This window comes from Danio aesculapii, chromosome 1 (assembly GCF_903798145.1).
Source record: "Danio aesculapii chromosome 1, fDanAes4.1, whole genome shotgun sequence".
Taxonomy (NCBI): domain Eukaryota; kingdom Metazoa; phylum Chordata; class Actinopteri; order Cypriniformes; family Danionidae; genus Danio; species Danio aesculapii.
This window is the reverse complement of record NC_079435.1, coordinates 25890660-25902306: the sequence shown is the minus strand read 5'-3', so window position 1 is coordinate 25902306 and position 11647 is coordinate 25890660. Positions and strand designations below refer to the sequence as shown.

The window sequence follows — 11647 nt, the reverse complement described above, 5'->3', positions numbered from 1 at the left end:
TTTAAAAAGACAGAATAATCTATAAAACAATGATTGAAATGTTCCAAGTGATGTCACTTTCTCTGGTGGAAAAGTCTGGAACACATTGAGACATTTTTTCTTCTCTCATTATTTGTACTTGTTTAAGATACATCAACAGTAGATTAATTATTTGTCAACTGTTATTCAGTGAAATTCTCATTCACATTTTAAATGCAATAATATAATTAAAATGCATAAAATCCTGTTTTAGAAATTCCATTTGGTATCCGTTTAAAGTTAAAATCTTGAGCTAAACACAAAATGTTGTGAAATGTGAACTCTATTAGTAGTTTAGAAAGTTTAATAATAAGTTAAACAACAATTAGTAACAGAATCAAATGTTACCAATCACATATAACAATTTAGCACAGTAACCATCAAAATAGTTTATTTTTAGATCATTACTTTTAACATGCGCATACACACACACACACACACACACACACACATACTTAAAGGAACAAAAGTATGTTTATTATATATTAAATTGAGTATATATAAACATTTAAGGTAACGATTGTTTACCTCTTTTTATAGTGCAGAAGTAATTAAAAAAATTAGATGTACAGAAAGTCCAAATGATTATCTTGTTGTTTTCACATGCATCATTGTGCTCATTGAGCTCTTCTTTTATTACTCATTACCACACTGACTGCACACATGGACTCATAACCTATTAAGTGGTCTTGTGATTTGGTTTGGTCTCGTTTCTGCACCACAAAGTAGCACTAAAGTTTTTGTCAGATAAAATGCGTGAGTAAAAAAGTTTTATCCACTGCTAAATTATGTGAAGCATGTGTTTACATAGCCCCAATTATCGACAGAACCACAGGAAGTCTAAGGAGTTACCACTTCCTGTCTCTTGCAAGAAGCCCACCCGACCTCATCTTACACCATGATTGATGTTGCCATGTTTCTGAGTTACACTTGGAAACAGGAAATGATTGTTTATACACAGTGAAAGTGAATCTTTAAGTAGATGTTTGGTTGATGTATTTTGATTAAATATTTAGAATCAGAATTGCATTTGTTGCCAAGTACTTTTTACATTTATAAGACATTTGCCTTGGTAAATTGGTGTTTGGGCAGCGCAGAGGTTTGCAGTACATTTGTGAAGACTTTTGCAAAGGGCTAATGATTACAGTCTGAGGTGTGACAACATAACCCGAATTGTGTGTGTAATACATGTTAAACGCATATAGGTGTAGGGTTGGGGTCAGAAAATATAGTTTGCGCCATTTTAAATTAATTGAAACCTATGGAATATCCCCACAACTCACAAAAAAATCTGTTTGTGTGTTTTTTTTTCTTTTTTTTTTGCCACTCTGATCAAAATGTTACATTCCATTTGGCTTGCAACTAAATGTTGTTGTTTCTTATGTCTGATATTTCCAGAGACACATGAATTCAGCTTTAGGGACCTATCATACACTTGGCACAATAAGGCGCAAGAGGTGTATGGCGCAATTTCTTTCTATTTTCAAACCAACGCAACCCTAATTTTCACGTTTTGCGGCACGTTGTTTAAATAGCAAACCCATTTGCGCCACTTTGTGGACTCATGGGTGTGCCTGTCTAAAAAGGAGGCGTGTTAAGGCGAATTGTTGATGCATTGCTATTTTGAAGAACTGAAATTTATTGACCAACTAAAAGCTGGTCTAAAGTCCAGTGCAGATCATACATGCACCTATGCGAACGAGTACACATTGCTTAATACACGCAGAAATACATACAACGCAGAAATACATACAAATCCTCACTTATAAAAAGACGATTAAAGGATTAAAATGTTACAAAAATTATTTTCTACTTAAATAGAAAAACCAGTACCTCCATGCCTTTTTCATGTCCATGGGGCTTTTTTCAGTTTATTTATAACAATTTGCATTTGTATAATGTTATTATTATTAGTAGTATTAATTATTACATGCATATTTATATTTGTTGAATAAAATTTGTCCATCTGTCAAGTTTTGGAGACATATGCATCACCATATGGGGCATAAGAACAGGACGTGTCTTTGGATATAACTAATAATATAATAATAATAATTCCTACATTTATATAGCGCTTTTCTGGACACTCAATGTGCTTTACACATTGGGGAGAATCTCCTCTTCCACCACCAGTGTGCAGCATCCACCTGGATGATGCGACAGCAGCCTTATTGCACCAGGCAGCACACCACACACCAGCTGATTGGTGGAGAGGAGACAGAGAGATGAAGCCAATTATGATATGGGGATGGTAAGGAGGCCATGATGGACAGAGGCCAGTGGGCAAATTGTGCCAGGATACCAGGATTAAACCCATACTCTTTTTCTGAGGACATCATGGGATTTTTAACAACCACAGAAAGTCAGGACCTCGATTTAACGTCTCATCGGAAAGACGACACTCACTGAGCAGTATAGAGTACCCTTCAATATACTGGGGTGTTAGGACCCACACAGACCGCAGGTTGAGAGCCCCTGGCTGGCCTCATTAAAACCACTTCCGGCAGCAACCTAGCTTTCCCATGTGGTCTCCCACCCAGGTACTGACCAGGCACAGCCCTGCTTAGCTTTAGTGGGCGAACTAAATTTTTTTGACAACACTTTGTCTTTGTTGTTCATTTTTTCGTTTGCTGTAAATTAGAACTGAATTTAGAAGTAATTTTGAAACAAATCTTTGTGCTTAACAAATAAAATTAAATATGTAGGCTAATGAATGGCTGCAGTTGTGTGCGTACAAAACCATTTCCTTATTCACGATAATAAAGAAGTAAAGAGTAAAAGTAAAGAGAAAGTAAAAGGTCGAATGGAGGAGGCTCGTTCTTTATTCTAACGCTGCTGATGGTCTGTTTATCTGTTTTCTCAATAGTGAAGCGTTCAGTTTTTCCACTTACAAAGAATGCCATGTAAATAACAAATGTGCCATGGTGTGATGCAACTGACTCTTAAAGGGAATGGGAGATGAGTCTCCGATTGGTTTAATGCATGGTATGCTCAAAACACACCCATAACTCATTAAGAGAATAAGCACAACCCTGTTAGACCATGCACCGCAGCGCAAATTATATTTTTCCGTACTTAAAATAGCAAAAGTGGATTCAGACGCGCCCTTAGTGCTTTTGCGCCATGCGCTTTAGACTTTGCACCTAGATCGTTAAAATAGAGCCCTTAGACTGTTTCTTTTGTGAGTGTGTAAACTTGTACTCTTTTGCATTTTGCTGAACTTGGGAATTAGTGTTTGGCCCCTTACTGATTTATTTATTTAAAATATTTTTTGCATGTTTGTCACACCTTAATGTTTCAGATCATCAAAAAAATTTCAATATCAGTCAAAGACAACACAAGAAAACGCGAAGTGGAGTTTTGAAATAGTTTTTATTATTACGGAAAACAAAAAGTGTTTGCCCCTAAACCTAATAACTGGTCGACCACCCTTAGCAACAACTGCAATCAAGCATTTTTGATGATTTGTAACGAGTCTGTTACAGTGCTGTCTCATCTTTGCAGAAATGTTGTAATTCAGCGACATTGGAGAATATTCGAGCATGAACTGCCTTTTCAATTGGATTCAGGTCAGGACTTTAACTAGGCCATTGCAAAGTCTTTATTTTTTTCTTCAGCCGTTTTTTTCTTCTACTTCATTTTCTGTTGGTACTTTTTGTGTGTTACTTTTACACCATATATAATGGTACACACACCTTCTAAAATTATTTACAGAGTCTACAGAATATATTCCCAAAAGTCATGGTCATTATCAAGATGCTTTTGAAAGGCAAAACTGAGATGAGCCTTTATGTACTTTTTGCACAGCAGTGGTTTTTACCTTGGAACTCACCACTTTTGCCCAGTTTCTTTTTTATGGTAAAGTCATGAACACTTACCTTAACTGAGGCAAGTGCAGTTCTTTGAATGTTGTTGTGGGGTCTTTTGTGATCTCTTAGATGAGATGTCGCTGCGCTTTTGGAGTAATTATGGTCAGTTCGCCACTCCTGGGACGTTTTTTTCACCGTTCCATGTTTTTGCCGTTTGTAGATAATGACTCATGCTGTTGTTTGCTGCAGTCTCAGAGAGATGACTTTATAACCTTTTCCAGGCAAACACTTTTCACACAGAGATAATTTGGATTTCGTTTTCTATTAATAATAATAGCCTTCATTTCAAAACTGCATAATGGTTTAGTTGTGTTTTCTTTGACTAATATTTACATTTGTTTGATGATCTAAAACATTAAAGTGTGACAAACACACCACTGTATGTTAGTTTCTCTGAACAGTGGAAACACTGAGGTTCTGTGGTGTTTTCAGACACTGCTCTGCTCGTTTAAGTGGTAAACCTCGGGCTCAATCAGTAGTGTTAGTTTGAAAAGGACGATTAGTAATAATAAAGAACTTAATATTTTGTCTCAACAGGGGTAGATGGAAAGGATTAGGCCATTTCTATGACATTATGACATTACAAAAAATCTACAGTATATGTTTGTAATATGTACAGCTCTTAAGTGCAAAACAATCCAGAAATACTATCTATGACATTTTTCCAAAGTGTAAATTAGATGGATGATTTCAGCAAATTGATAAATGGTAAAACTAAATGAGTGTAATTATTTAAAATTCATACTATTTATGCTATTGTAATAAATGTAAATACATGTTGTAACTAACTTCATTATTTGAAGGAAATTTACAAAAAGAAAAGAAAAGAGCACACTCTGCACAATTAATTAAATGTATTAAGCCTGAGTTAAATCTTAAAGTTAATAAATCTAAAGTTTAATAAGTATGCTATGTGTTATCTGTGTAGCCAGAATACAAAGATATTAATAATAAATGGTTGAAATCACTGGGGCTCGATGAATCCTCATTACATTTCTCCATATTAGTGACAGATATGGTGTCCACCTACATGTGTTCAGTTTGTTGTAAAAAGAAATTGCTAACATTTATTATTCTGAATGATTAGTTGAATGTACGTATTTGAGAGAAAATACACCACTGGTAGGTTTCATCATAGAAAATGCTTCTGGAAATCAGTTCAAGTTGGCAAATATTGCCTCGTAATAGGAAAAATGTACATTTAGATGGTAAATTTAGATGATAGATGGTTAGATTAGTTTAAATTGGGTTAGGTTTGCTTAAGTTAGTCAAATAATTGTACTTGCAAAATGACTAAATTGCCAATGAATGTTGAAAATAAAATGTAGTATATCAAATAAAGCAGATATTTTTTCACTCAAAAATAAAAAATTCTGTCATTTACTCTCTCTCTCTCTCCAATTCTTTTTTCCTACAGTCAATGGATGATGGTTTTTAGCATTGATTGTTTCTGAATATCTTGGTTTCTGTTCAACAAAAAACTTTAGGACCACTTTAGTGTGAGTAAATGAGGAAATTTTCACTTTTGGCTGAGCTATCTTATTACCTATAGGGGTTTAACTGTATAGCTTTATTTGTGAAGAGTTAGGATTGTACTTTTGATTGTATAATAATTTAAAATGAACATATTTTGTTTTCTTCTTAATTTCTGCAGGTTGACTGAAAGGAAGGACATTGCTGCTACAGTATATGTTCAGATGTTCAATCCGACCAAACAACAGTGTCTTCTGTCTGAATCACAGAGCAATATGAGTCAGTGTCTTCTAATATGACTGATATTCAGTGTAAACAAACATTTAATCCACACTCTCAACACTAAACACTTTATTTATTGTAGAGTGTATATTTTAGTAAAGGCTTTTTAGTAGCCCAACTGTGCTGAATCATTCTCTTAAAACTTACTTTAATCTAAACACACTCCTATTATCTGAAAGTTGACCTTCTGTAACAATAGAAACGGAAGTACAAAATATATATTATTGTAAGCTTTACTGATGTTTTGACGGGTGTTACCAAAAACAGTTTTATCAGGGGAAACACTCTTTTAGGCATGAGCACCTTTTTGACCTTTTGGTGCCAAGTTATTTTCTTGATGTTTGGATTCAAGTATTACAGACATTTTCCCACTAGAGGGAAGTACACTCATAGCTTTTAATGTTTAGCCCACCTGCATCATTGTTTAAATTGGGTTTTTCCATTCCCCTTCCTTTCACACCGCTGTGTTTCATGTTTCGTGTAACCTTTTCTGAATTCTATGAAATAATAAAGTAAACATGCATTGAAATGTAAACTGTGTGACGTTGTAGGTCACATGAAACTGCCTTGAAGTTTGTATTATTAAAAGATTTTTATTCCCTCCATCATAATAGGGAAAAAAACAACATTACTAATATTTTTTAATATTACTGCTTATAATCTTGTTTACATCAAAGTATAAAAATGTATAAACAAATGCAAAATAAATTGTTTACATATTGTACACATTATACTAATGCCAAGATTTTGTCTGAACACACTGGTTTGCAAATATGCTATGATCATCACTGTATTTAGTTTGTGGATTGTGGGTAATATATCTATCTAGATATTTTTTCAGTATATCTTATTCACTGAGCCAAAATGCTCAGACACCCAGGTTACTGTTAATGCAGTTTAAATGACTTTTCTTGATGTTTTAAAATGAATTTATTGAATAAAGCACTCATTTACTGATTTACAAACCCCAAAATACAACATTTTCTTAAGCAATTGTGGAGCAATGTTGTATAAAAATTTTGACTTAAAAATTGTAATGAATGTCATTGAAGTTAACATATATGGGTCTTTGCATGATAAATGTTTAATCACAAAAAGTCAGCCTCAAAATGTTTTCAGGCTTTCAAAACCTTCTCTACATAGACTGCTGTTGCTCTGAAATGTCCCAGGAATGGAAACTGTATACTACAGTGGTCAACAGATCAGAGTCCAGACAGAGATGAGGAGGAAGAAGCAGGTCGCTCCTCTGCTTTGCCAAGTACTGTAAATGTTCAAAAACAGAAGGTTTAAACATCTACAAGTAATAAACAAACCTTTGACAGCATTTTAGATTACGTTATTATAAAAGATACCTGATTTGTTTTGCCACATTTGTTTGTTGATTTTCTCCCTTTAAAAAAAAGGATGATTTTAAAGCAACTGTTCAGTTTAATTCAATCACCTTTAAGTTTAATTCACTCACCTGTGTGTTGAACAATGTTAACTAGTAATAGAGTCATGATGATCACCAGCCCCAATATCACACTGCAGATGTACAGATATGGCCATAACCACTGCAGATTGTCATCTGGCACTGGATTCAGTACAGATGGAACTGAACAAAATAATATTTAACAGCTGTTGTAATTATCTTAAATGAATTTCAATACACATTGTCTTCAAAAAAATTATCCATCAAAGTAAACATTCTCAGTAAAATGTGTCATGGATTGAAATGGTGATTTCACTGAAAATATGATAGAAATATGTTGGTAAAGGCATTTAAAAAAACAATGTGTGAATATTTACATTTTATGGTTGATAAAGAAATTGCGACTTACCCATTACAGTAACATTAATTAAATGGCTAATAGACATGTCGCTTTCTTTACATCTGTATAAACCTGCATCCTCCATCGAGATTTTCTGAAAAATCAGGAAAGCCATTCCTTCATGCTCTGCTGTATTCTTCCATTCAGTTTTTATGACATCTGAATGATTTAAAGCTTTGCAGCCATCTCCATAGATTTTGCACCAAGAGATTATTAGGATCCTCTGACATCCATAATGAGTTACAGTACAGTTTATCTTCAGCTCTGTTTTAACAGAAGCTTTAAACACTGTATGCCGTGGCACTTTCAGCTTTACAACACACTGTGTCTCTGACCCTGAAAGAACGAAGAAAATCATTTAAAAAATAGAGCGAGGGAGAGAACTTCCATATTTGTTAGCTTTTTTGATTATCTATTCGGTAGATTTTCCCCTTTATTCATCACACAGAAGCAGAACTAAACAGTGGGTCTGTTTACAAATGATCCTCAGCATTCTCCAGTCAAGACATGCTGCTTGAAAAATTATTCTTCCCTTTTGAACATTATCACATGGCAAGTAAAGTCTCTAGTGTTTCACTGTCTTCACTAGACTAGACTCCAAAACATTTAAATATGCTTTAAGCACAATCAAATGTGAGAGTTTATTTAGGATGCATACATTACATGGACAAACATTAGTCTAATATTTAACCAATGTGAACGCTTCATTGTACTGTATGTGTAATCCTCTGTCAATAGGGAAATAGGAATCTGGGTTGTTTTTATTTTTGTCTTGGTTACTTGAGGTTATTTGAGGTGTATAGATGTGTTTGCTGTTTGGGTATTACACAAATTAACTTTGAGCCAGTTATTACAAACATTTAGCTTTCTGAAGTATAAATACATTTTAACTTGCAAGAAAATGTAATGTCCCATTAAAATTATTTTTTTTTTAAAGTACTTTTTTTCCAATATTTCCTGGGTCATATTTATTTAGTGGAGCAGCACTGTAAAAAACAGCTGGGTTCCGTGCAATTCATTAATGCTAACCCAACACAAATCGATTAAGTTAACTTAATCATTTTAAGTGGAAATATAAGTGGATTGAACATAAAACAATTAAGTTGTCCACCAAAAAAACTATTTGGTTGGTTCAGTTAATATTAAATAAGTAGTTTGAACAAGCACTAAATTACAAGTCTTTTTTTTAGTTTGGCTGTAATAAAAGCAACAACAAATTTTAAAGTAAATAGTATTAGCTCCCTTCAGCACTTTAAGCTGACAATTTAGTATCTTGCTAAATAACTAGTTAAATATTATGTACTGTCATCTTGACAAAGACAAATCAAACTAGTAATTAGAAATTAGTTATTAAAACTATTATGTTTAAATATGTGTTGAAAGAAACTTGAGAAAGATTTTTAGATAAGAATACAAATTTAGGAGGAGGGCTAATAATTTTGATTTCAACTTTATATGTAAAGAGCAAATACAGGTTTAAACATCAAAAGCTAAAAAAAAACATTAAATGTTCTACTTGTGTTGTGTGCTTTTAATACTTTTATCTGCTTTTCTGCTCCGGTTTCCCCACAGTCCAAAGACATGCGGTACAGGTGAATTGGGTAAGCTAAATTGTCCGAAGTGTATGAGTGTGAATGAGTGTGTATGGATGTTTCCCAGAGATGGGTTGCAACTGGAAGCCCATCCGTTGTGTAAAACATATTCTGGATAAGTTGGTGGTTCATTTCGCTGTGGCAACCCAAGATTAATAAAGGGACTAAGCCAAAAAGAAAATGAATGAATGAATATCTGCTTTTCTTAAAAGCAAATATTTTTTAACTACATTAAGAATACAGTTCTAATTTTACACATAATGGCTCTCAAACATCACATTTAGTAACGTATTGCTAACTATGGTCTAGCAGATTTTAATACTCACAATCTGTGTTGCTGCTGACTCCTTGCAAAAGCAGTAGGAGAAACGTGACAAATTTGCAGATCATCTGAAATACACAATTACCCTTTGCTGAACACATCTAATCAGAAAATGTGCATTTGAAGTTAACATAAAAGTGAGAGCTGTACACATTGACATGAGTCCACTCACCTTCTCTGCCTTTCCTTTTATTCTTTATTTTCACCTCCTTGGATTTTTTGAGCTTTATTTGTTTTTTTAGCAAATATTTTTGTACTTCAGTCGGCTTGATATCTGTATCTGTTCTTCTTTGTAATAGACAGTGTCAAACCTCATCTAGTGTGTGCGGAGTGGTTTTGCTGTGAACCTTGTCCAGGTTGGTGTTGTAGATTATGCAGTACGACTGCAGTTCCCCTTCATATGGGAACTTCTACGTGTGTCTGTATAAACAGACTTTTGGGAGTGCTTAAGACGACCAATCACTTCTAAAGATAATGATGAGCCAATTAGGGCTATATCAGTCGGCTGCTGGAGCCAGCTCATCAGAATTGTTGCTTCAGACCCGATCTGAGACTGAAGAACCCTTCTGCTGAGCTGACTTCCAACGCTGAAGGAAGCATTCCCTTCACCAGTGCGGGGGAAGACGTTTAAGCGGTGGTTGAGCTGGGTTTCCCGTCCCCTTGGCGTTTCGCTGGTGATCTAAAAGAGCAGTTTCTACAAAGAGCAGAATCCCCTAAGAGAGCACACGGTCGTGTAGCGCGTCTTTTTAAAGATGTCGTTTCGACCGTGCATTTCTGGATGCGGTGGTTTCCTCGCCCCGGATAACCGGCACGAGTACTGCATCACATGCTTGGGGGTCCAACATGTTGGTGCGGTGCTCGCGGACAGTTCTTGCCCGCATTGCGATGGCTTGACTGTTGCGCAACTGAGGTCGCGGCAAGCTCTTTTATTAGGGCAAGTCACCCCTGCTGCTCCCCGCCAAGCGGTTAGCACTCAGGCAGGCCTGAGGGTTACAGTGGGAGCTATTCCGTCGCCTTCGGGCCAGCGGACCCCTCGCTCCTCATCAGTGCGCTCTGTCTTTGCTTCGAGTGCGAGCTCTGGTCCATCCTTCGGGTTGGCCGTGCTTTCATCTGATGACACCGGGGACGTGATGTCCATCGCTGCATCGGAGGGCAGGATGACATGCTTTGATGAAGATCCGGACCCCCTGCCACCCTCCGGGGTTGTCAGGGTGGTTTTGGATCTGGAATCGGACATGTTAGCCGTGTTATCCCGGGCTGTATCGGCTGTGGGACTGGAGATGGCTTGTCCCCCAGAACCGCGGCTGGACCGCTTAGACGGGTGCTACGTGGGGGCGAAGCCTTCTAGACCCCCCGTCCCCTTCTTTCCGGGGGTACACAGAGAGCCCACGCAGGCATGGAGGGCACCTTTTTCTGCCCGGTCCTCGTGCACTCCCGCTCTCACCTCCCTCGATGATGGAGCGGCCAGGGGATATGAGGCGATTCCCCAGGCGGAGCATGCTCTGTCCGCAGAGCTGCTCCACTCGGAGAGATTCGCCCACACTCCCTTCCAAAGCATGCAGGTTATCTGAGTCTCTTACGGCCAGAGCCTACACTGCTGCGGGCCAGGCCGCCTCCGCTCTGCACACTATGGCCACCTATCAACGCTACCAAACCGAGAAGCTGGCCAAGATGCAGGAGCGCGGTTCTCCCCCAGGCTTGTTGCATGGGCTCCGCACGGCAACCGATTATGCTCTCATGACTATCAAATCGGCTGCTCGTGCCCTGGAGAAGACAATGGCCACATTAGTGGTCCAGGAATGCCACCCTTGGCTGAGCTTGGCGATATGAGAGACGTTGACAAAGCTTGCTTTCTTAACGCTCCCATATCCCAGGCTGGCCTTTTCGGCGACACCGTCGGGGAGTTCACCCAGGAATTCTCCGCGGTGAAAAGCAGTCCAAGGCGAGGGGTGAGGTCATCTATCAGCGGGCTCGAAAAACTGCTCCTCCCGCTGCCCCTTCCGCTGCGGCTGCTCCTCGCCGAGGCTGTTCACCCGCGGCTTCAACATCTGCTCCGCTTCCGCTGCCCGCTCCACCAGCCAGGCGGCAATGCTGAGCCTCCCGCGGGACTGCAACGCCCCCGCCTCCAGTAAACGGACCGCGAAGCGTTTCTGGGACGGGCCATTCGGAGAAGAGGGGACCTGCTCTTTCCTCGGTGGGGGGCCGATGATTATTACATCAGTCCACAACAACTTTAAACTCCTCGCTGCCGGCCCCTGGGCTGGCAGCAACCAAATTTCC

The 11647-nt window shown here is 37.9% G+C and overlaps 2 protein-coding genes across 2 annotated transcripts in view; one reads left to right on the top strand and one right to left on the bottom strand.

Moving 5' to 3' along the window:
• The window catches only part of zgc:172122 (uncharacterized protein LOC571844 homolog), a 33122-nt gene extending 26945 nt beyond the window's left edge, over nucleotides 1–6177 (top strand). The window contains exon 8 of the mRNA XM_056457927.1: nucleotides 5542–6177. The gene's annotated coding sequence lies outside the window, so the exon portion shown is untranslated. The remainder of the gene's footprint in view (nucleotides 1–5541) is intronic.
• Nucleotides 6178–6678: 501 nt separating this feature from the next.
• On the bottom strand, nucleotides 6679–9744 carry LOC130229239 (uncharacterized). The gene is made up of 6 exons (XM_056457939.1): nucleotides 9540–9744; nucleotides 9372–9435; nucleotides 7463–7789; nucleotides 7105–7236; nucleotides 6995–7032; nucleotides 6679–6903 (listed from the first exon to the last, which is right to left on the bottom strand). The coding sequence occupies exons 2-6, from the start codon at nucleotides 9433–9435 to the stop codon at nucleotides 6778–6780; spliced, it is 687 nt and encodes a 228-aa protein (XP_056313914.1). The 5' UTR covers nucleotides 9540–9744; the 3' UTR covers nucleotides 6679–6777.
• Between the last annotated feature and the right edge of the window lie 1903 nt (nucleotides 9745–11647).